General features: G+C 41.5%; 2 protein-coding genes across 5 annotated transcripts; both read left to right on the top strand.

Annotated features, from left to right (window-relative positions):
• The first annotated feature begins 831 nt into the window (after window positions 1-831).
• On the top strand, window positions 832-2230 carry LOC122668675. The gene is made up of 2 exons (XM_043865211.1): window positions 832-1488; window positions 1745-2230. Exons 1-2 carry the CDS (start codon window positions 832-834, stop codon window positions 2228-2230), a joined length of 1143 nt encoding a protein of 380 aa, XP_043721146.1.
• A 5134-nt stretch (window positions 2231-7364) lies between these two features.
• Window positions 7365-24581, top strand: LOC122669438 (protein DEHYDRATION-INDUCED 19 homolog 3-like). Of its 4 annotated transcripts, none has more exons than XM_043866199.1 (6): window positions 7365-7605; window positions 7725-7867; window positions 8417-8494; window positions 13327-13589; window positions 20355-20357; window positions 24184-24581. In XM_043866199.1, exons 1-6 carry the CDS (start codon window positions 7530-7532, stop codon window positions 24290-24292), a joined length of 672 nt encoding a protein of 223 aa, XP_043722134.1. In that variant the 5' UTR covers window positions 7365-7529; the 3' UTR covers window positions 24293-24581. The 4 variants fall into 4 exon arrangements, with proteins under 4 accessions (XP_043722134.1, XP_043722135.1, XP_043722136.1 ...); XM_043866198.1 differs by lacking the exon at window positions 20355-20357 and adding an exon at window positions 20438-20440 and having other exon boundaries at window positions 7367-7605; XM_043866200.1 differs by lacking the exon at window positions 20355-20357 and having other exon boundaries at window positions 24181-24581.

Raw genomic sequence — 24581 nt, 5'->3', positions numbered from 1 at the left:
TGTGACGCTGTTTGATTTGGAGCGGAGTTACTGTGCTTCCCATGGATGTTTGAAGGCCTCTGAATGCCAGGAGTTTCCAGGAAGCCGTTATGGGTCAGGGTTGAGAGCTACTGCCCCTGATGCTAGACTTCTGGAGGGTATGCCTTCCTTGGTAGTTAGTCAACCAGCCTCTTCAGCTCTGTCGGTGATAAGCAGATCGATTCAGAGACGGCCTGACTCCGACGCCGGTGATGGGGGACAAAGGCCGCCAATCACAACAGCCGGGCCTCAAGTTTCGGTTCCTCACCTACCCCAGATCCCTGATTCCTCTCCCCCTTTAGCGCCCCATGATCCTATGCTCTCACCCGTGAACCTACCACAGCTCCTGGCCAGTAACCCAATATTCTAGCACCCTGACGTGTCAAGTCTTCTTTCAAATCTTCTCCCTCATCTTTCGGCTATCTCCCTCAATCATGGCCCTAATCTTGGAATCCATGCACCTGCAATCCTCCCCTCGAATCCCACCAACCTTCCTGTTTTAAACCAAGGAAGTGGCATCCCAACCCGACCCGTTGGCCCACTCCTACCCATTTCCCACCCAGTACAGGAGACACTGGACTCGGCCATGGACACCACGGAAGGACCGTGGTCTCAGGGGAAGGATGTCCATGGTTCTGTGGAACCAAACCGGACTATTGCAGTGACTCAAGAGAAACAAAAGAGACCAAGATTGGACTCTTCATTGGAGGAGCTTGGAGAAGATGTTACTGGTGCAAAGGATTTGCAAGGGGTGGGTCATTTTTTATGCTTGGAACCCGTGGAAGCTGGGACTGTCTAGCCCCACTGGAGCCAATGAAGATCTTGAGCTGGAACTGTCGGGGCTTGGGGAGAACCCCAACAGTTCATTCGTTGGTTCGTCTCTCCCGGGAAGAGAAGCCGATGATTATTTTTCTGATTGAAACGAAGGCTGGTAGGGAGAAGATTGAACGATTGAGAAAGAAATTGCGTATGCATGGCTGCTTCTCGGTTGATTCTATAGGCGCTTCAGGGGGTTTAGCACTATTCTGGAACCACTCTATCACCGTGGACATTTTATGCTCTGATTCCAACATTATCGATTCGAAGGTGACACAGCAAGATGGTTCTACCTTTTTTATGACCTCTGTCTATGGAGCTCCGGTCAGAACTAGAAGGCAAGATGTGTGGAATCGATTAATTCAAATTGGTGGAGGATGGCATATAGATTGGTTATGCTACGGTGACTTCAATTCCTTCTTGTCTTGGCATGAGAAGCAGGGTGGCAATAGAATCGGCCAGAGAGATATTGATAATTTCAAAGATTTGGTGAACACTTGTGCGTTGGTGGTCATTGGCACACATGGACCTTGCTACACTTGGAACAACAAGAGGAAGGGTAACTCCAACATTAGAATCAAATTAGATAGAGCTATGGCTAATGATGCTTGGAGTTCGTCATACCTAGATGTTGCTGTGTTTGTTAAACCTGTGGTAAATTTCGATCATGCCCCGCTCATTATCGACTCAGTTGGTGGTCTTTTCAAAGGCAAACGTTTGTTCAGGTTTGAATCGGTTTGGCTTCGGCACCCCAATTGTGAACAAACGTTGAGGAAGACCTGGTTAAATGCTACCCCCCTCCTCTCCCTCGCCTTTGCACCACAAAATGGATGGGATCCAGCAAGTTTTCAAAAAGTGAAATCGCGAGGTTTTTGGGCACATCCAGTCTAAGATTAAGAATCTTCATCAGGCTATTACTAAGCTTCAGGAGGGTCCCCCCAGGGATGACTATCAGAAGCAGGAGGATTGTCTCATTTCTTTTCTTAATGAGGAACTGGATAGGGAGGAGGAACTCTGGCGTCAAAAGTCTAGAGTTGATTGGTTGCAGCAGGGCGATCGTAACACCAAGTTCTTCCATTTGACTACCATTCAGCACCGTAGTCAGAACAGAATTTTGAAGTTGAGGGCACCCGATGGCGGTTGGATTCATGATGAGGGGGAAATTTATGATTTGATGATTGGGTACTATCAGGAGATCTTCAAGTCCGAGGGGTTAGAGCCCTTGGCTCTTAACCAGGTGCTCACATCCATCCAACCGGGGGTAAACGATGACATGAACTCTCTTTTATGTGCCATGCCAACCATTGATGAAATGTGCATGGCCTTGTTTGCTATGGCTCTGCTTAAAGCACCTAGCCCGGTTGGGTTGCCCCCGGTGTTTTTTCAGAAATATTAGGATTTCACCCACCCCCAGTTGTACTCCTTTGTTTGCAATTTTTTTGCTTCTGGTACTTTACCTCTGGGTTGTAATGAGACTTTATTGTGTTTGGTGCCAAAGAATTCTAATCCAACTTCTGCAGATTATTACAGACCCATTAGTTTATGCCCTGTGGTTATAAAGGTAGCAACCAAAATCATGGCTACAAGATTGAAGAGTGTGTTGGATCGACTGGTGGCGCCAGTTCAGTCTGCCTTTATTCCAAATCGTTCTATCTTCGACAACATTTTTATGGCCCACGAGCTCTTCAGTTATATTAATCATAAGAAAAAGGGGAAGCAAAAATTCTTGGCACTGAAGCTAGACATGAAGAAGGCGTACAACCGTGTTGAATGGGAATTTCTGGAAAAGATGTTATTGAGATTCGGCTCCTGCAGTCATTGGGTGTCCATGGTTCTTGCTTGCTTGAGATCAATGTCCTACAGTTTGGTGATTAACGGTGTGGTTAGGGGGAAGGTGGTCCCTTCTAGGGGCATTCGTCAAGGAGACCCCCTCTCTCCGATACTATTTATCCTCTGTTCCCAGGCCTTAAGCGCAGTTATAGCAAAGTCTGAGCAGCACGGCTCTATCAAGGGGATTCGAGTTAAAAATAGAACAGACCCGATGACACACCTCCTATTTGCTAACGATTGCCTTCTATTTTCTGAGATGAAGCTGCAGGAAGTTTTTAATTTGAAGGATTGTGTTGACATGTATTGCAAGGCTAGTGGTCAGGCAATAAATTATAAGAAGTCTACTGTGTCTTTCAGTCCAAATGTGGAGGGGCACTTCAGAAGGTGGTTCTCTCGCATCCTTAAGGTCTCTTATTCTAAAGGTCCTGCTAAGTATCTTGGGCTGCCCTTAGATTTTGGGGTTTCTAAATCTGCTCTTTTTGAGGAGCTGACTGATAAGGTGGGGCGTAGATTTTCTGGGTGGAAGAATCGGCTGCTTTCTCATGCAGGTAAGGAAGTTATGCTTAAGTCTGTGGCTCTCTCCATGGGTAACTATGCGAACTCCCACTTCAAACTTCCGGCTTCACATCACTCTCAGATTAGTAAAGGTGCTGCTAAATTCTTTTGGGGTGATGGGACAGATAAGCAAAAGATCCATTGGATTTCTTGGCGGCGATTGTGCAGATCTAAGGAGATGGGTGGATTGGGTTTTCGCGATCAAGGTCTTCATAATAAAGCCCTGCTCTCTAGGATGGCCTGGAGGTTATGGAGTGAGCCGGACTCGCTGTGGGGGAGGTTCTTGAAGGCAATTTATTACCCCCATGGTGATTTTCTGACGACAAAGTTGGGGTCCAGCCCGTCGTGGGCGTGGAGAAGTCTGCTCAAAGGCCGCAAAGTTCTCTTAGATGGGCTGCTCTGGAGAGTTGGGGATGGAGAGTCCATCCGAATTTGGGCTGATAGTTGGGTTCCAACCCTTCCAAATTTTTGCCTGCAATTTCCTCCCTCTGTTAATGATCCTCCTCAGATTGTTGCAGATCTAATTGACCAGGGCAATAGAAAGTGGAATGAGGAGATGCTTGTAAAGTATTTCCATCCGAGTGATAGGAGGCCATCAAAAGAATTCAGCTAAGTCTGTCCCTAGAGGTGATTGTCGGTGTGGGGGCGCGAAGAACGGTCGCTTCTCGGTCAAGAGTGCATACCATCTTCTTTCCAATCGGTGGGCAGCGAGTGAGGCTGCTTAAGCCTTCCACGACTAAGTCCCATTCTTGGTAACAGACTCCTTCTTCTGTTTGGAAAGCGATTTGGTTGAGCAACACACTTCCTAATATTAGAACCCTGATCTGGAGAGCTTGCGCAGGGGGCTTGGCATCGGCTGCAGCTTTATATCAACGCCAAATTCCTGTTGACATCCAATGCCGCAGGTGTGGGTTTCAGGAGGAATCCATTGATCATACTTTCTTCATTGTTCGTTTGCGCGGGCGGTCTGGTTTGGTTGTAGCTTGCACTCCTTGTTTCCAAATGGTCACAACCTTAAGCTTTATCAAGTCATTCAAAACTGGAGTAGCCTCTCAGTGTGTGGGAAGATTGTTTACAAGGAGGTTACGGCCTTGTTCTGTTTTGTGCTTTGGTACCTCTGGCCTTCTAGGAATGATTTTCTCTTTAATGGAAGGTCTTGGTCGGGTGAGGAGGTGGTCCAAGCAGCCCACAAAGCTTGCTCTGAGTTCTTAATTGCCTGTTCCAAATCTGAGTCACAACAAAGCTGTGTTAGGGTGGATCAGATCCCTGCCTGGTCTCCTCCGCCTGAGGGGGCTTACAAGCTTAACTGCGATGCATCTTTGGATTAGGACTTGAAGAGAAGTGGAGTGGGTTTTGTCATTCGTGCTCATCTTAGCAGGAGTTGCATTGCGGTTTCTAGCCCGGTGGTCTTTGAGGATATCCTTGTTGGGGAGGCTTTGGCGATCTGGGAGGGGCTATTGGAGGCTGTTTCTGAGGGGACTCTTTCCATTGTTGTTGAGAGTGATAATCAGACTGTTATCTCCTACCTTCTTGATCCTTCAAAATCGCCTGATCTTAGAATACTGCCTATTTTGGAGGATATTAGGCATATTTCTTCTTATTTGGATGATTGTATCTTTTCTTTTGTTCCAAGGTCTGCTAATTCAATAGCAGATAGCCTTGCCAGGAGGGCCCTATCCGTTTCGGGAAGGATGGTTTGGCCCAATTCCGATCCCTATTTTTCTGAGTGTGTCACCTCAGGTAGTAGGAGTGTTTCCTGGCTTGCTGAATAAATTCATTTCCAACAAAAAAAAAAAACATAATCTTCTAGCCTTACAAGAATTTATGGATAGCTTTGTTTGTCGAGAACTACAGACCCATGGCCAGTGCCTAGAATCGACTCGCAATAGTTCAACGGTAAGAATAGGGAAGAAGATGAAATGAGAGTTTTCTATTTAAATAACTAATAGGGTTAAAATGGGCATTTCAACTTTGAGTGCTAACTTTGCTTAACATCAGGGGGAAGGTTGATATTTTTACAAGGTTTGAAGTGTCCGTGATATATTGTATACTTAGAAGGGGTGTTCGTGAAAATTTTCCTTTGTTTTTTTTTTTTTTTGGTAATAGATACCAATGGCTATGATGAAGGGATTTCTCTTTCACCATAGGATGATTTGAAACCCAATCTATATAGTGATATAATAAAGAATAAATAAAAGAAACGAGAGATATCTACACGGGTGTCAAATTGGAACAGGAGCTGATAATTGAAACCAAAATCGAACAGAATAAGCTGAACTGAATTGAATAAAATCGATTTTAATTCGAATTTGAAATGCAGTATTTCAATTCATGTACACATTGCTACATCTCTACAAACAATCTCAGCAACTAATTCCCTCATCCCTTGTCTTGATTCATGGGAAACTTTCTTCACTACAACTTCAGTTTTGGAGGTTTGATTTTAGGGTTCATCTTCCCCAAATGGTTTAGGGTTTGTTTTTCAGTTTCAAGCCCTAAACCATTTGGGGAACATGAGGGCAATTTGGTCATTTTATTCTTTAATTTTGGTGAGTTTTTAACAAAAGAGTATTTTGGTCATTAGATTCTCTAAAACTAACGTCTAACATCCCATATTAACGGACTGGACCACAATGCTACATTATTTTGAAAGTAAGGGGAATTTACAATTAGAAAAGTTGTAGGGGGCATTTGTAAAATTTGTAAAAAACCCTAGATTTTATAATACTAATGTATTATACTATATATATAATATTTTGTAGTATCATTATATTATAATATATGAACCGAGTACAAGAAATGAATCAAAGCGAACTGTGTAGAAAGGAATAAGAACAAAAACCAAACCAATAGGTTTGATTTTAGTATGAATTGTATGAACCGATCGATTTGTGGTTTAGTTTCAATTCACACCAACATTCTCTGGAACCGAACCAATTTACATCCTTATCTACACCGGCTTATATTGACATCTTACGCACTAAATCAATGGTGACAATGAATGTGTGTGTGTGTGGAGAGGGTTGGGTATGTCGCCAGTTTTCGATAAGCTAGCGACATACACCAATCACAGGGTTGGACATAAGAGGGTGAAAGGTTCTTTTCCAAAAGAGGAGAGAGGATGACACATGTTGGGCATCCTAGAAGTGTGGCAGCTTTTTCCCATATATTTAATTAAAAGTTGGGCACACCTCATATATATCACAAGTTAACAACATTGCGTCTTTCTCTCCCTTCTAAAATGAACTCTACTCCTCGTATATGATGCCCCATTCTGCACCCCCATTTGTGCCACTCACATATCACAAGTTAACAACCATTGTGTCTCTCTCTCTTTTTTCCCTCTAAAATGAGCTCTGCTCTCCTATGAGTTGGGCTCACGTTCACGTACGAGAATGACTGAGCCGTTCAAATGGAATCCACCTTGTGGGGCCCACATGGGGTAGATTCCATTTGAACGGATCAGACCCGTTCTCATACATTCACGTATGTGAACGTAAACCTAGCTCCTCTCGTATATGATGCCCCCATCTTGCACCTCCATTGGTGTAACCCGCTAGCTCATTGGATGCCGACGGTGTGTTTATCTTTAATGTTTACTGTTTTTATAAGAAAAAGGTTACAAGAGGCTAAATCCCACAACGAAACAAAAGGGGCTAAAATCCCACAAACGCACGTGCTTACTATTCATCGAGCATGTGAGGTAGACCGAGAACCTACAAAACAAGTAACCAGGTGACTAGTAAAGTAGTTAGCTTTTAATTAATTACACCGAAAAGTTGGGGAAATTTCGGTAATTATTAAACACTTAACTTTTAATTGTAATTACACCAAAAAGTTGGGGAGATTTCGGTAATTGTAAAATCCAAGAAATAGCTGTCTGGTCGTTAGGGGCGTTTCCGATATTTCTTGGCAGTCCATGCCTCCATGGTCAATTTTAATTGGGAGCAGAATTCTCACAGAGACAGAGAGAGAGAGAGAGAGAGAGAGAGAGTGTCTGTGAGGGATAAGATAGGACAGGACAACGAAGGTCAGGTAGACTCAAACTGGGAACTCGTCTCTCAGTAATTTCTCCGCTCTTTCGCTTCCTTTCTTCCATTTTCCAAGAAGAAAAAGGACAAACCGGCTTTTCTTCGGACTTGTATCTCCTTTTTTATCTGTTTTCCCCTCTATATTTTTAGGGTTTCTGATCTCTCATTCACTCCCAAACGGCAGATTAGGGTGCGAAGGATTCTCTGCAACTCACAGTAATAAACTCAAAGACCAGGTTTCGAAGAAATATTCTGAATTCTTTTCAGCAGTCGAGAATCATGGAGGCTGATTCTTGGAGTGGTCGTCTTTCTGCCGCCTCAAAACGTTATCAAGCAGCTCTCCAATCGCGTTCCGGTTAGTAATTTTCTACCTCGTCATGAGGCCTTTAGCCTCCTTTCCCCCCCCCTCCCGCTTTGTGAAAGAAGGCTTGATTGTCCATTTTTTTTATGGGGAATTGGATTATATGAATGCAGATCTTTACATGGGGTTTGAAGAGATCGATGGAGATGAAGATTCACGAGCAGAGTTTCCCTGTCCGTTCTGTTCGGAGGACTTTGATATTGTTGGATTGTGCTGTCATATTGATGACGAGCATCCACTCGAGGCGAAGAATGGGGTATTGCTTCATTGCTTTGTGATAATTAGTCGGAACTGACGCACTTTATTTATTTTCCGTATGTCGTTCAAAAAATGCTATGAACTTTAGGATTGTTGCCTTCAGTTTCCCCCTTGCCCCTTCCTATTCAGTCAAAATTGAATTTTTACACACTATCAGGATTCCTTTTTAGGTGAACATGAGGGGAGGCATATTTTCAGATGAATGGATTTGTTTTACAAGAAACTAAATTAAAACCTAGATGAATTTAGTCCGTCCCCCCCCCCCCCCCCCCAAAAAAAAAAAAAAAAAAAAAAAAAATAAAAAAATAAAAGGATGAGTTGATTATCACCATGGACAAAGATAAAAGGAATTACTAAAGTAGTTGTTCTGACCTTTGGATGGGCTAAGATTGGATGATAGGTGAATGCTTTCTTGATTAGAGAAAGTGCATATTGGTGGCCAATGATTTTAACTGAATTTGTTATGGATTACAGGAGTTTATTAGGAAGTAGTTATGCATTTTTTATTGTGCTTCTTTTCACTGTTGGAAATTGTTTGTATTTGTAGGTATGCCCAGTTTGTGCAATGAGGGTAGGAATGGACATGGTTGGACACATAACTACGCAACATGGACACTTTTTTAAGATATCCTTTTTTACTTTTAGTTTGTAAAGCTGCAGTAAATTCTTTCTCCCCCCCAACCCCAAACTTTTTTTGGGGTTAACTGATATTCATCTTGGTTTTGACTTTTGAACTTATGTTTCACATTTCTTTATTCTGGTTTTCCCTGGAAGTTATATGAGGTGTCCATCCACATGTTATTTCTGCCTAAAAGTGATAGTTTAAAAAGCAATGCAACATTTGAGGTGTTGAATAGAGCTTATTATACCATGATAGGAAGATAAATGAAACTACCCTTTCTCTGTGGTTGGGCTGGACAGTTTAGGCTGTTTCTGATGGTTTTGCAAATATCAGCAGAATATTGCTTTGGCATTGAGCCCAAGTTAAGATATTCCATCTTAGTTTAGCTTCTTTTCTTCAGACAGGCTTTATTTAACTAACAAGATATGCTGTTACCAAAATTGTTAGAAATCAAACTCAGTTGTTAACTTGTGATTATCGACATATCATGGTGCCTTATGCAATCTCATTGTTACTCTTTTTATGTGTTAAATAGTTTTATATTATGCATAATGTACAATGGTAGCAAAATGAAGAGTGATTACCTTTTGTTAAGGTAGGGAGTGGGGAATGGAAGCAGTTTCAGTTGGTTTGTGGAGATCAACGAAACATGGAATGTGGTTCAACCTTAAGGATCTGGTTTATATGTCTCCCCTCAACCCCACCCAATCCCCCCCCCCCCAAAAAAAAAAAAAAAAAAAAAAAGGGGAAAATGTCATCCCCCTCCCCTCTAAGTTTGCCTAATATCAATCCAGTACCCAAGTTTTGAAAAATATCTTCCCCCTCCCCTGCTTTTCAAACTTGCTATCAACCGTACCCTATTGTTAGAAAACTCCATTATTTGATGATGTGGACACGTCCAAATTTTCAAAAACCCCATTTTACCCTTATTAAATTGTAATACCCAAACTATCCTCTTTCCTAGCAACAAAACCCTTCTCTTCGTTTCTTCTCTTCTTCTTCTTCTTCTTCTTCTGCCTCCAGCACCACCGCGACCTCCATTGCCCCTCCACGAGCAGATAATAAAAGAACTACAAATCTTAAAAATTATTGGACAAAAAGTAGAAACTGAAGGAGGATAGGAGGAGGCTGAGATTCGCCGGCCGAAGACTGTACCAACAGAGGATTCAATTTGGGACTGGGTTGTAGTGTATAGGAAATTAAAAAAAAAAAAAAAAAAAGGAGGATTGAAGGAGGACATATGAATTTCTACTGGGTTGAAGAAGATTGGAGATGAAGATGATATGAATTTTTACTGGGTTGAAGAAGATTGGAGATGAAGATAAGGGCTTAGAGGATTCAATTTGGGACTGGGTTGTAGTGTAAAGAAAAAAAAAAAAAAGAGGATCGAAGGAGGAGATATGAATTTCTACTGGGCTGAAGAAGATTGGAGATGAAGATGAGGGCTTCGGTTTTCGTTTCATATGGAGAAGGTGATGGTCTTACAAGATTGGGACTTTTTAAAAAAAAAATAAATTCTCTGTAACGGTTTGTAAATTGAATGAAAAGGGTTTATATTAATGTTGGTCAAAACCTCTGTTTTTTTGGTCACGCTTCAATGTGCTTGAACTATTTATCTTCTTCATCCTAGTTATGTTTCTTTCCAGATATGATACTAAATATTCCATTAATGATCTTTCTGAAATTTTAAGATTGATTTCAATTTTTTCAAATCTGAAAATACAGAACTATTTTCCCTGTTTCTGAGTTTTTCCTACAACCAACCCATCCCATTGCACCATTTTCAGCTCTATTAAAATATTATTTTCTGGCCTGAAAATCATCAAGAGAGCCAGGGGATTCTGTTGTTGAAATTTCAGCCTTGTTTGATAATGCTTTGAGAAGCTACAATGCTGATTTACCACCGTTCACCGCCCTATCTCTTCTTTTTATTTCTGAGATCTCTGAAATATTTGACCATACTTATATAGCCAGGGGAAGATGGGAACCCACTAAGATTTCCCCTTTATTTGCCATAAAAGATTTTGATAAGGGGAAAGAGTGGAACGAAAGTGAGAGGAACTCCATGAATGAATTCCCCATCTTATAGAAGAAAAGGGGAAAGCAGGAACGAGAAAGAAACAAAAAAAAAAAAAAAAAAAAAGAAATTTGAAAATCCGTTCGAACGGTGGTGGTGGTGCTGCCGGAAGAATAAGAACGCAGAGGGGTTTCGGCGGTGGTGGTGGTGCTGGCGGAAGAATAAGAACGCAGAGGGGTTGCGGTGCTGGAGGTGGAAGAGAATAGTAGGTGGCAATGGTGGCGGTGATGGTGGTGCTGGCGGAAGAAGAAGAAGAAGAAGAAGAAGAAAGGCAGGGGAAGAAGCGGAGAGGAAATAGGAGAAGAATCTTGGGATATAAGGGTATTTTGGGGTTTTATAAATTTTGTATATGCCACGTCATCACATAACTGTGTTTTTTAATGGTTAGGGTACGGTTGATAGCAAGTTTGAAAAGTGGGGGAGGGGGAAGATATTTTTCAAAACTTGGGTACTGGATTGATATTAGGCAAACTTAGAGGGGAGGGGGATGATATTTTCCCAAAAAAAAAAGGTCTGCTTTATGTAGATGATTGAAATCTGTCAACTTTTGAATTATTTATTAGAACACAAAGCTGATCTACTTCTGCATTTCTATCTCTCGCTTGTTTCATTGAAATCATTTTCTTCATATTTTACACACCTTTCGGCCTTTTATTCTCTCTCCCTCCTGATGCGGGTCAGAAAATACCCTATTGCATTCGCTTTGGCCCACCTAATCAGTTAATTGCTCAATTCAAGAATTGAGTGGCAGAACTGTAGTAATGGGGAACAATTTAGGGTCTTTTGGAAGTGGTAACAGACTTAGGACAGGATTGTAACTAATCTAAAAGAAAAAGACAATCTTGAAAAGTTATAAAGGTTGGGGTTAAGCTGGAATAATTTAATAAGGAAAGGGTATTAAAGACAAATCAGCACTAGGGGCATATTTGTAATAATACAGAACAGTGCCATCTTCAACCTCTCGATAAGAAATTCCAGCAGAGGTCTGAAGATTTGTGGTTGAGAGAACTCTCTCAGTTTGACCTCAATCAAACCAGGGTTTTGGGAGAAATCTGCCAACCCTCTGATGCAGATAAGTCACCTAGAGGGCTTATTTTATTGGAAATAATCTTTGGGTTGGGTTATGTAGGAGTTGGGCCTTTAATACAATGGGTCCACTTTAATGGGTCTAAAATATGGGTAGAAAGTAACTGGATTTACTTCATTTGTTTAGTTAGTGTCCAGTTTTGAGTGAATTTCTTTCATTCTTTTAGTTTTCTAGTCATTTTATGTCACCTTATTAGTTAAAGATCAGGTTAGGCCTTTCCTTTTAAGTGTTTGAGCCTGTTTTTGAGTTTTCTATATAAGGTTATATGGGGGCAAGCATTGTACACGAATTTGATTAATGAGATTAAGAGAAAAAACGTAGCTTTGTGCTTTGCTCTGTGAGAGAGTATGGTGAGATGCCATTGGTGAGAGGCCATGGGTGAGAGACCCAAGTCTCAGAGAGACTACCCTATCTTCTTCCTTTCTTCGATTTCTTGTTTTTTTATTTTATAGTTCTGAAATTTCCTGAAAATCTGAGAACCAATTGAACTATTTACTGCTGCTGGACCTGAAGTTTGCGATCCTTATGTGGACTGGTTATTACCTGTGACTTGTGTACATTTCCCTCAGCCCTATTGAATCCTCCCAAAAATAAGTTCAATAAACAAAAAACAAGCTGGGAAGAATTACTGCAACCAGAGCCTGGTTTAGAAGGAAAAACTAAGTCTGAAATTCGCTCTAGAACTCGCAAGCCTCGCTGGCTCTCGGATTCAGATTCAACTTTCTGAATCACCCAGTGATTTAAGACTTCCCTACTCAATTTTAGGTCAAGAAGGGAAGGGATGAAGGAGATGAGCCCACCCTTTGAAGTTGCAACTATTCCCAGGATAGAATAGAATAGAATAGAATAGGGATAGCGAAGTCAATATAGCAAGAAAAAAGAAGGGTGAAGAAGAGGAAAGGAAGGAGAAGGCGAAGAAAAAGGTTAGACAAGAAAGGGGTGTTTGCACCACAAAGTCACGCAGGCTTCAACCAAAACTCACAACTTCATTCTTTCAATCTTGCTATCTAATGATGGTTACATGGTAAAATAAAGGAAAATCAAAGACTCCTATTCTAACTCTAAAACTGAAACATAATGGAACTCTACCACTACCTAGCCTATTCAAAGTAAAACAAAAGACTGTTGATGTATAGATTGACGTTGCCATTCCCTAACCATTCGAGCTTTTAGGTGAAATGGTAGCGAACATGGTATCAAAGCAGGGAGGTCAAGTGTTCGACTCCCGAGAAGTGCATCGGAAGAGTTTTCCGGACATTTCTTCTCCTTCGGTGCTGCGTGAGCTCCACATGCCTGCACGTGTGGGGGAGTGTTGATGTATACATTGACGCTGTCCTTCCCTAACAGTTCGAGCTTTTAGGTGAAATGGTAGCGAACAGACTACAATATAAATTTAAATAAATATATTGACTACTAATATCCTACTAGACTCCAAAAATCAATTGGACCTGGTTCATCTCCATCTGGATTCCCAAATGGGTTCGGGTCGATACATGGAAGTGCTCCTGCATCACCTCTCTCTCTCTCTCCTTGTTGCAGTTGCCCACTACTTTATTTTATGCCCAATTTTCTGCTTGTATCACCTGTGTTGCTAGTATATATATATTCCTTCATCTTATTCAAATAGTCATCTTGTTCTTTAGTGCTCTGAATTCCTTAACTAGTGGCTACATGCAGCGTAAGAGGAGATATCGTAAAGGGGGATCTCATTCAACCCTTTCGTTGTTAAGAAAAGAGCTGCGAGAAGGGAATTTACAATCCCTTCTTGGGGGTTCTTCTTTTGCAGTTTCTTCCTCCAATACAGCACCCGACCCATTGCTCTCCTCGTTTATCTACAATATGCAAATTAGTGATGAATCGGAAAGTGTACAGCCTCATTCTTCAGCTAAAGCAAGCTCTGCCAAGAAAAGCTCAGAGGAGACATTGGTAGAAAGGTATTAAACACGCTGTTACTTTTAATGAAATTGGTTTTCCTATATTTTCTATTTTGATGTTTCTTATTAATTGAATGGTCTGATATGCAGTTATTGGGTGAAATGTGTTTCTGTCTTGATATATGTGTCACATATGTCAATCTATGCTGCTTTTAGTTCTATCTGATTCTCAGAATTCTATGATATGGTGGTGCTGCTTTAAAAGCACGAGATTTTATCTACTCATATGAGATGAATGAAAACTTCTCCATTACCAACTGAAGAGTAGCTTTTCAGGCAAGCAATTAAAGGGAAAAACTTCCCCATAATGCCAGAGTGCAGTTTCTCTCTCACATTCTCTGACAATGTGGGTCTCATGTGGATGATGCCTTTTTCAGGACAACCATTTGTGTGGCATTGAGATTCCTCTGGCAGTGTGGGGAACCCTCTCCTGCATTTAAAACATTGTGTGGCTTAAAAAGCCAAATATTAAGGTCAACTTCATTTTTCCTTTGTGAAAGATGGTCAATTTGTTTTTTTCTTGATTAACAATAGGATTTTAATAGTTGAAGAGGAAATTTAGAAGAGATGCTTTCCTGGATGGTGTGGAGCAATCAAAGCAACAGGTACAAGATAGAAATACATTAGTGGCTACTATCACCTCATATAAGGAGTCTGCAGTATAACCAAGGCTTTGTTACTCTTTTAGGGAATAGCAATAGTTGGTTGCCTTGGAGCAAATCTTTACAGTGATGTTCAAGAAACTCCCATCAATCTGAAGTTTAAGCTAACTGTCAAATTTAGATTCCCAGAGCTCTATAACATGCTCATTTTTACTAGTCACCTAGTGGCCTGACCCCTCTCTCTCTACCTGTTATAATTTGCAAATTGAAGATAGGAGATTTTCACTCTTTAACCTACTTGTAGACGTGTTATAAGGTTGTAGCTTTCCACCCAATGATTCAGTGAGGAGTCTACTCAATGTACACTACTCAAACTAACTTGTTTCTTTCTCTCTCCTCCCCTCCCTCCCCTGCCTCCCTCCCTCTTTTGAAATAGTCTTTAGGGGGAAAAATGAACCATGTCATACGCTTCTTTTAGTCACCTCCTCTACTTAAAAAAGTCCTTTACTCTCCTCTGATCGGTCAATAATGACACTCTAGTTCACTTTATGGTGCGTCCTCTAGATCCATCCTAGGAGTGCATATGGTTTCTATCATCATTTGAAGTCAATAGCTGATAAATAATGATGGCCCTTGTCTTTGATGCAAGTCCACTGTGAGAGAGTGTTACCAGATTGTTGAACCTCATACTTTACCTTTACCTTTAGGATGTGTGTTTGATTTAATCTTGTAAACATTAAATTCTTATAAAACGGATGGCTTTGTGTTGAGTTATGTAACCCGATAAGGGTATTTTGGGTTTTTTTCTTTGTTTATTCCTTGTTATATGCATAGTCGGCTATACATGGACAGTATTGTAATTCTGCCTTATAAGTGAATGTTATAAATGAAGGGGCTGAGTGTGAAGATGAACTCACTCAAGCCATTTCATATTTTCTCCTCTTATAACACTTTGTATTTTTAATTGGTCAAAAAAGTGATACTATTCTTCTTGGGTTAGGGGTAAATTTACTACTAAGGATGTCTCTTTCCTTAATTTCAGTTGACATATTAATCAAATAAATTTGTTCAATCTCCCTGCAATGGTGGAGAATTGTATGGAGACCTCATGGGAAAGCCTTGTCTTTGTTTTACATCCTGTATCTACTACCATACAAATTTCCTTGGTAACTAATCTGCTCGATTCTATGATAGCCAATCCCATCTAGGCCTTAAAACCTTTTGAAGGATCCTTGTTTCTTTTTTGTAGAGTTTTGCAGTGTCTTCCTCCATACAGGCTTTCCCCTTGAATTTTGAACTGTTTTAACAGTTCCTACCTTGACTTTTTTTATAATTTTCCATGTGTAGAATTTTGGGGCTAAAATTTTACTTGTGGACAAGGGTTGGTGGGTCTTAACTAAGGACGAAATTTGGGTGCCAATGTGATGCCACATGGCAGATTTGCACCTCCTGCTGTAATGGGCTTGGTGAAACACCTGTAGGACTACCACCTTACCTAGTTTTATTTGTTGGCCTTTTATTTTGTTGAAGTGTTTTTTTATCCCGATAGAAGTGTGGAAAACCCTAGGTAGCTGTGGGGTTTATTGGTGAACCAATCCGTTTAACAAGATTATGAGCATAGGGAAGATGCCAGATGAATGGAAGAGAAGCATCGTAGTCCCGATCTACAAAAATAAAGGTGATATCCAAAGCTGTAATAACTGTAGGAGCATAAAGCTAATGAGCCACACTCGGTAACTTTGGGAGAAGGTTATTGAAGCCCGTTTGAAAAGAGAGATCCTCATCTAGATGAACCAATTTAGCTTTATGTCAGGTAGATCCACGATCGAAGCTATCTACTTATTGAGGAGGCTTATGGAAAGATATAGAGATAGCAAGAAGGATCTCCATATGGTATTTATTGACCTAGAAAAAGCCTACGACCGAGTCCCTAGAGATCTAATCTGGCATATCCTACTAAGAAGAGGGGTGTCGAGTAAATATGTGGATGTCATTAAAGATATGTATGGGGGCGTGATGACTAGTGTGAGATCTATGGGAGGTTAGGGCAAGGAATTCCCAATTACGATTGGGTTACATTAGGGATCAACCTTAAGTCCTTGTCTATTTGTGTTCATCATGGACGACCTAACTAAGAGCATTCAGGACGAGGTCTCATGGTGTATGCTCTTTGCCAATGATATCGTTTTGGTGGATGAGACAAAAGGACGGATTAGCGCTAAACTTGAGCTTTGGAGATCAACCTTGGAAACAAAAAGCTTTAAGATTAGTAGAACGAAGATAACGAAGATAGAGTATGTGATGTTTAATTTTAGTCATGCTATGATGGATACTGACAAGGTGCGAATTGAGGAAGGAGAGATACCGCGCAAAGTGGCTATTTTAGGTGTTTGGGGTCAATAATAAATAAAGAAGGTGACATAGAGAATGATGTTTCTCAGAGAATTAAAGTGGGATGGTTGAAGTGGAGAGGTATGTTCAACGTATTCCTTAAAAGCTTAAAGGAAAGTTCTATAAGACTGTTGTAAGACCGGCTAGGATGTATGGGGCAGAATGTTGGGCAGTCAAGAAGTGTCATATTGAGAAGCTATGTGTTGCAGAGAAGAGGTTGTTAAGATGGATGTGCGGAAAGACTAAGAAGGATAAAGTAAGGAATGGCCGTATTAGAGCTGACTTGGGAGTTGCTCCAATCAATGACAAGCTCCGCGAGAGTCATTTGAGGTGGTATGGTGATGTTCAACGGAGGCCTAGGGATGCCCCAGTAAGGAGGAGTGATGATCCCGATTGAAGGAGCTAAAAGGGCTAGGGGCAGGCCTAAAAAATATTTTAGAGGACCAAGATCTTTGACCTCAAACTCATGGCCAAGGAGGAGCTTCAAATCCCTGATAGCATCACCATCATTACCAGTGACCACAATATCATCCACATAGACTATTAGAAGAGTTACCTTGTCACCAACTCGTCTGATAAACAAAGTGTGATCAACATTACTTTACTTATAACCTGCTGAAATCATAGCCTTGTGAAATCTGCCAAACCAGGCCCTAGGTGACTATTTCAGCCCATGAAGTGCACGCTTTAGTCTACAGACCCTGCCCTTAGTCCTATCATTAGAGAAGCCTGGTGGAATGTCCATATATACCTCCTCCTCAAGCTCCCCATGGAGGAAGGCATTCTTTACATCTAACTGTTGAAGATCCCACCCAAGATTTACATCACAAGATAATAGTACCCTGACAGTGTTAAGCTTTGCCACTGGTGCAAAGGTCTCCTGATAGTCAACTCCATAAGTTTGAGTGAACCCCTTTGCAACCAGACGTGCCTTATATCGATCCACAGAACCATCAGCCTTCTGTTTGACCACAAAGACCCATTTACATCCAACTAGTTTTTTCCCAGGAGGAAGAGTCGCAAGCTCCCATGTATTATTTTTATGTAGTGTTCTCATTTCTTCCAACATTGCTGCCTTCCACTTTCCATCTGTAGATGCTTCTTGCCAATTTCTAGGAATCGAAACAGAAGAAAGAGAGGATACAAAAGCATGAAAAGGAGAAAGAGAACTGTAAAAAATAACACGAGATATGGGATGTAAAGTACAAGTCCTGGTACCTTTGCGATGAGCAATAAATAGGTCGGAAAAAGAGGGATTACCAAGAGATGGAGGATCTGGATCTGGAGCCGGTAATTGGATGGGTATTGGTGCTAAAGTGGATTGCAGCTGTCTTCTGTTGGTTCTGCCCCTTGTGTAGGTGAGTATGTTGGAGTTGTCAATTCTCTTCTGAAATTCACCAATAGTTCTCTGGACTGGAGTCAGCTCCCCCAGAATAGGAACATTAACAACACTATTTTCTATGGGCTCCCCCTGTAAAGGATTCCCATTAGGTGAGGGAGGAACAGCCAGAGGAGGCTGGGCATTAATTAAAGTAGGATGGGCAGTGTCCAAAGGAGACTGGGCAGTAGTCAAATGAGGCTGGGCAGCAGCCGTGGGTGGTGGAGCAGCCGTGGGTGATGGTAAAGGAGGCTGGGCAGCAGCCAAAGGAACCTCCAGTGGAGGAATCTCGAAAGGCACATCTTCACTAGAACTCTCCCCCTGAAGAGGTGGTGAAGAATAATAAGAAAGGGTCTTATGGAAAACAACATCCATACTAACCATGGTACGGCGGGAAGGGGGATGGAGAATAACCCAAGAAAATACAACGGAGCCCCCGAGGCTCAAGTTTGCCGAGAGATCTGGTATCTCTAGCATAACACACACCCCCAAATACTTTGGGAGGTACAATAAAGGAGGAATGGCCCAGCAAAATATCAGAGGGGGTATGGGAATCAAGAACCCAAGAAGGTAGCCTATTGATGAGATAGGCGGCAGTTAGAACCGCATCCCCCCAATATTGAGATGGAACATTCCTCGGAAACATCAAAGCCCTGGCCATTTCCAACAAGTGACGATTTTTTCTTTCTGTCACACCATTCTGGGCAGGGGTAGCAACACAACTAGTTTGGTGAATAATGCCATGATCAGCCATATATTTTTGAAATTGGGATTCAGTATGCTCAGTTCCATTATCACTTCTCAATATGTGGAGAGTAGCCTGGAACTGAGTTTGTATCATCTTATGAAAATGCTGAAAACATGAGAAAACCTGATTTTTAGTGTGTAAAAGATATACCCAAGTATTCCTAGAATGACAATCAATGAAAGAGACAAACCAACGATGACCAGAAATAGATGGCTTACGACTAGAGCCCCAAACATCAGAATGTACCATATGAAAACAAGAAAAACTTCTTTTATTTGAAATAGGATAAGTTGAACGTGTCTGTTTGGCCAGAACACAAGCCTCACAAAAAAAGTCATCCTTAGTATGTAGGGTGACTAACTAGGAAATAAATGAGGTAAAATTCCTAAAGGGGGGTGACCTAACCGAGAGTGCCATTTGTAGAGTTCAGAAGAGACCAAGGAGTTCTGATGCAGCGGAGATGGTAGTGGTGGTGCAGAGAAGCGACCGTCATCAAGCAGGTACAGGCCACCATGCACTTTACCCAATCCAATCGTCTTCCCAGAGTCCAGATCCTGAAACACACAATGAGAAGGAAAAAAAGTGACTTTGTAGTTAAAATCCCGAGTAATATTACTAATTGAAAGAAGGTTAGTAGTAAAATTAGGGATGTGCAAAACAGAAGACAAGGGAAGAGAAGAAGTGCAGTTGATGATTCCTTTTCCTGATATGGAAGAAAAGGAACCATCCGCCACTTTGACCTTATCTTTCCCAGAAGTGGGAGAATATCTGTGAAACAGACTAGAGGAACCGGTCATATGATCTGTAGCTCTAGAATCTATGATCCAAGGATGGGAAGCCACAGAAGCACAATGACCTCCAAATGGAATACCTGACCGGGCAAAGTGTGAACCTGAAGGAGCCGAAGAATTGGCAGTAGCTGATGTAGTAGAGGCAGCAGCAGCGGAAGACCTGAGCATATGTAGGAGTGCCTGTAGATCATCCTGGGATAGACCAGTGTCAGTAGCAGGGGCTGGAGTAACAGTCTCAGTTTGATGGGCCTTGGTTTTTGTCTTTATCTTTGTCTTGGCAGCCCTTTTAACTTCAAAATCAGCCGGTTTCCCATGAAGTTTCCAATACTTCTCTTTAGTGTGATAAGGTTTGTGACAGTGCTCACAAACAACAGTCCCTGTAGTAGATTCACCAAGAGAAGCAGTGCCACTAGGTGTAGGAGGGGCCAGGGCAGCAACCTTGAGAGCTGATCTGTCAGTAATAGGAGGGTGCAACATGGCAGCCTTACGGTTCTCCTCAGAGGACACCAAGGCATAAGATTGTTCAAGTGTGGGAAAAGGAGTATGGCCCAACACTTGAACACGAATCTGATCATACTCTACATTCAAGCCAGCCAAGAAATCATAGACCCTGATCTTGTCCACATGCTTCTTATAGGAAGCAATGTTAGTAACTGTAGTAGGGTGAAAGTCAGAGAAGTGGTCCAACTGTTGCCACAGACTGCGTAGAGTAGCATAGTATTTCGAAACTAAAAGTTCTCCCTTAGTGGTGTGAAGGACTTTCTTCCGAAGTTCATATAATTGGGCATCATTGCCAAGCTGCCCGTAGGTTTCCTTGCAAGCAGCCCAAATCTGAGAGGCAGTGTCCAGAAGAAGAAAGTTATGCTGCAAATCTGAAGTCATAGAGCCTATCAGGTAGGACATGAGAACACCATTACTGGCAAGCCACCTTTCCTGAGTAGGTCCTCGTATACTGGGCATAACACTAGTGCCATTAATATGGCTGGTGAGACCACGGCCAGCAATGGCAAAGGAGGCAGATCTGGACCATAGAAGGTAATTGGAGCCATCAAGCTTAATAGGATTGGGTGGAAAGCTGTGGTAGTCTGTCTGGCTGTGACCATCATTAGGTGGCTGATCCGAAGTAGTTGAAGAATCAATAGAATCACCCATACTGGCAGCAACTAAGCCCAATAATATCCTCAAGTGAAGGGCTGTAATTAGTCTCCATAAAATCAGAAACAGCAGCCAAGTAGAAACCCTATATCGATATTGTCAGGGTTTTGAAAAAAAAACCCTGTAATGCTGAAATCGATGAAGGAAATAAGGTGTCAAAAATCTGTAGAGAAGTGGTTGCAACTGAGGTTGAGGGACCCTCTACGATGGAAGAAACACCTTGCAAAAAATCAGAACCAAACGGCAGCAACAAGCAGCCCCACACCCAAAGTCGACAATTATCAGGGTTTTGAAAAAAAAAACCTGAAGATGGAGATCGATTGGGAGTGGGGGTCTTCAATCAATGAGAAAAGGCTGGACAGATGCTGGAAAGGGTGCTGAAGAAGCTCCAATAAGTGAGAAACAGCCTGCAATAATGGTAGGGGCTGATCTCCAAAAAAACTTGAAGTATTCAATATGGCAAGTGATGTCCAGCAGCTATCGAGCAGGTATTAATTCATGAGAAAAAAGGAAAAAGAGGTAGGGAGGGGCAGCTACTAGATCATACGACCACCTCTTGTAGTGCTGCCCTTATGGAAGAGGGAGAACCAAGGAGAAAAAAAGAAAACAAAGAGAAAAAAACGATGGAAGAGAAAAAGAGGAAAAGAAATCGATGGGGGCTGGTCCCTAATTCGAAGTCAGCTCTGATACCATGTCGAGAGACTTAAATTAGGGTAAGGCTTGGATGTTTAATTCATCCTAAGCACTTCTATATTTATAATCATAATGAAGAAATAAATATTAGTACATAAGCAATGTGGGACTAAACCACATATAAGAATAAACAATAATAAAGGAAAAAAAGGTCCAGAATACCTCCACGGTATTCTAGCCATATATCTAACAAATGACCATTGGAGAAGTTGAGAGGAAGCACATACATAGTCCAAGGTACTAAAACTCGGGTCTCGGTACCAACTTGGCTCTTGGAAAAATCGAGACCAGTCGAGATCTTGTCGAGTTGGTGCAATATTTTTTTTCCAACTCGAAGCCTCGACTTTGGGTCAACCCGAGATCCGAGATCTCGCCTAGATATGTCGAGTTTTGTCGAGTTAGGTAAGGTATTTAAGTGGTAGGTGGGTTAAAAAAATGGGTCGAAACTGAGTTCCTAACTGAGATTTGAGATCTCACCGAGATATTGCACTTTTGAGACTCGCAGGCAGTCTTGTCTCGGCTTTTCCAAAAACCAAGAAACTCAGCGAGATCTCGAACTATGACATAGTCTAGGCCTTGTACCAAGTATGACCTCGGATAGAGCCTATTGAAGGGCAAGGATTTATGTCGTTGACCCCATTTAGCTGAGATCATCCTGACTTGCTAGGCTGTGCCTTTTTCCTCATACTTTATATTCCAACCTTCTTTTTTTCCTCTTATTTCCATCTTCCATTTACCAATTTTCCTTTTTTGCAATGAGCCACACTCTGAAACTTTGGGAGAAGGTTATTGAAGTCCATTTGAGAAGAGACCCTTATCTTGATGAACTCATTTGGCTTTATGTTTGGTAGATCCATGACAGAAGCTATCTACTTATTGAGGAGGCTTATGGAAAGATATAGAGGTAGCAAAAAAGATCTCCATATGGTATTTGTTACACATGGAAAAAGCCTATGACCCAGTCCCTAGAGATCTAATCCGGCATGTCCTAGTAAGGAGAGGCATGTCGAGTAAATATGTGGATGTAATTAAAGATATGTATGAGGGCGTAGTGACTAGTGTGAGATTTATGGGAGGTCAGGGCAACGAATTCCCAATATAGTTGTCAAGGTGTCGCCTTTCTCTCGTCTTGGTCGCCCATGTGACGCCTTGTCGCCTTGACAACTATAATTCCCAATTACGATTAGGTTACATCAGGGATCAGTCTTAAGTCCCTATCTATTTGCTCTTGTCATGGACGACCTAACTAAGAGCATTTAGGACAAGGTCTTGTGGTGTATGCTCTTCGCCAATGATATCGTTTTGGTGGATGAGACAAAAGCACGGATTAACAGATTAACGCTAAACTTGAGCTTTGGAGATCAACCTTGGAAATAAAAGGCTTTAAGATTAGTAGAAAGAAAACAGGGTATGTGATGTTTAATTTTAGTCATGCTATGATGGATATTGATAGGGTGCGAATTAAGGAAAGAGAGAGACCACGCAAAGTGATTATTTTAGGTATTTGGGGTCAATAATAAATAAAGAAGGTGACATAGAGGATGATGTTTCTCAGAGAATTAAAGTGGGATGATTGAAGTGGAGAGGTGCGTTCGGAGTGCTGTGTGACCGACGTATTCCTTAAAAGCTTAAAGGAAAGTTCTATAGGACTGTTATAAGACCGGCTATGATGTATGGGGCAGAATGTTGGGCAGTTAAGAAGTGTCATATTGAGAAGCTGTGTTGCAGAGAAGAGGTTGTTAAGATGGATGTGCGGAAAGACTAAGAAGGATAAAGTAAGGAATGGCCGTATTAGAGCTGACTTGGGAGTTGCCCCGATCAATGACAAGCTCCGAGAGAGTTGTTTGAGGTGGTATGGTCATGTTCAAAGGAGGCCTAGGGATGCCCAAGTAAGGAGGAATGGTATGATCCCGATTGAAGGAGCTAAAAGAGCTAGGGGCAGGCCTAAAATGACCATAGGAGAAGTTGTGAGGAAGGACATACATAGTTTAGCCCTTGTACCAAGTATGTCCTCGGATAGAGCCTATTGGAGGGCAAGGATCTATGTCGTTAACCCCATTTAGCTAAGATTATTCTGACTTGCTGGGCTGTGCCTTTTTCCTTTACTTATATTCCAGCCTTCTTTTTTTCCTTTTATTTTCCATCTTTCATTTACCAATTTTCCTTTTTTGCATTTCTAATCTCATTTATCATCCGTATCTTGTCTTGTTTGGATCCATGTAGCCGACCTAATTAAGTTGGGATAAGGCTGAGTTTTTTTTTGTTATTTTTTCTGCGTTAAATTCCTGAAAAAAAAAGTTATAGATTGACTCGAATGGTAAAGAACGACTACTACAATTTATTGATTCTACTGTTCTTTGGGGATCTCGAATTTGTGGTGGCCTTGCCATACAAGTCCGCTTAAGCAAATACCCCCTTGGTATGGTCTTGGATACCCTTGGTCTTGTCATCTCTCCCAAGCAGACCACCACCACCAACAAAAAATAACAAATTGCTCTTGTTCTTGAACTCTCAATAACTTGTAATTCCATGTTATTTTATGCTTGTAATTTTGTTGGAATCAGTTTGCATCAAGATATTAGCTGAATTCCGATCCTGAGGATCAAGAAATTACCCAGCTCTGATCTATTTATAATGGTAGGAAGCAAGTATTGGTCAAATATCAACAGCTTGCTGGTCAATTATTGTTGTTCTTTTTGTAACTATTGGTTGGGTTGAACCTTTTCTGAAGCATGTGTGTTTTCCCTTATTTTTCTTGTGAAATCGACCAAAACGAGTGGTATACCATTCTATCATCATATTTATTTGGATCTGATTGTAATTTCTGGCTGACAAGTGTCCAATCATCACCTCCCCTATCGGACAAAGAACAAGAGGAGAAGGCTCAGAGATGCAAGTTTGTACAGGGGCTGCTTCTGTCCACGATTCTTGATGATGATTTATGAATTACTCTATGGCAGCCAAGTCACTGAGTTTTAGGTCGGCACTCAATAGGTCCACCATTAATGGTGTGTATTTGGTCGATGTGCCTAATTTGTAGTACAGGGATAGATATAAGAGAGAGCATGGAATGTAATCTATTTATAAGTGGTAGTAAGCATAATGGACTCTCATTCCCCTGTTCAATCGAAAGTTAGTGTGCATAAAGGAAAGAAAAACCAACTCAATCTTGTGTATGTCATTTCTTTTCTGAACTTTGCAGGTAATAAAATTGCATATTAACTTGGTATTACG

The sequence above is a fragment of the Telopea speciosissima genome, chromosome 7, assembly GCF_018873765.1.
Source record: "Telopea speciosissima isolate NSW1024214 ecotype Mountain lineage chromosome 7, Tspe_v1, whole genome shotgun sequence".
Classification (NCBI taxonomy): Eukaryota; Viridiplantae; Streptophyta; class Magnoliopsida; order Proteales; family Proteaceae; genus Telopea; species Telopea speciosissima.
Note: the sequence above shows the minus strand (reverse complement) of the source record. Positions and strands in the feature narration are given on the sequence as shown.

Coding starts and splice junctions, on each gene's coding strand:
- LOC122668675 (XM_043865211.1), top strand. CDS start 832: ATGAAGATCTTGAGCTGGAACTGTCGGGGCTTGGGGAGAACCCCAACA. Junction 1,489..1,744: donor CTGTGTTTGTTAAACCTGTG/GTAAATTTCGAT, acceptor AATCTTCATCAG/GCTATTACTAAGCTTCAGGA.
- LOC122669438 (XM_043866200.1), top strand. CDS start 7,530: ATGGAGGCTGATTCTTGGAGTGGTCGTCTTTCTGCCGCCTCAAAACGT. Junction 8,495..13,326: donor AACATGGACACTTTTTTAAG/ATATCCTTTTTT, acceptor ACTAGTGGCTAC/ATGCAGCGTAAGAGGAGATA. Junction 13,590..24,180: donor GAGGAGACATTGGTAGAAAG/GTATTAAACACG, acceptor TTTCTGGCTGAC/AAGTGTCCAATCATCACCTC.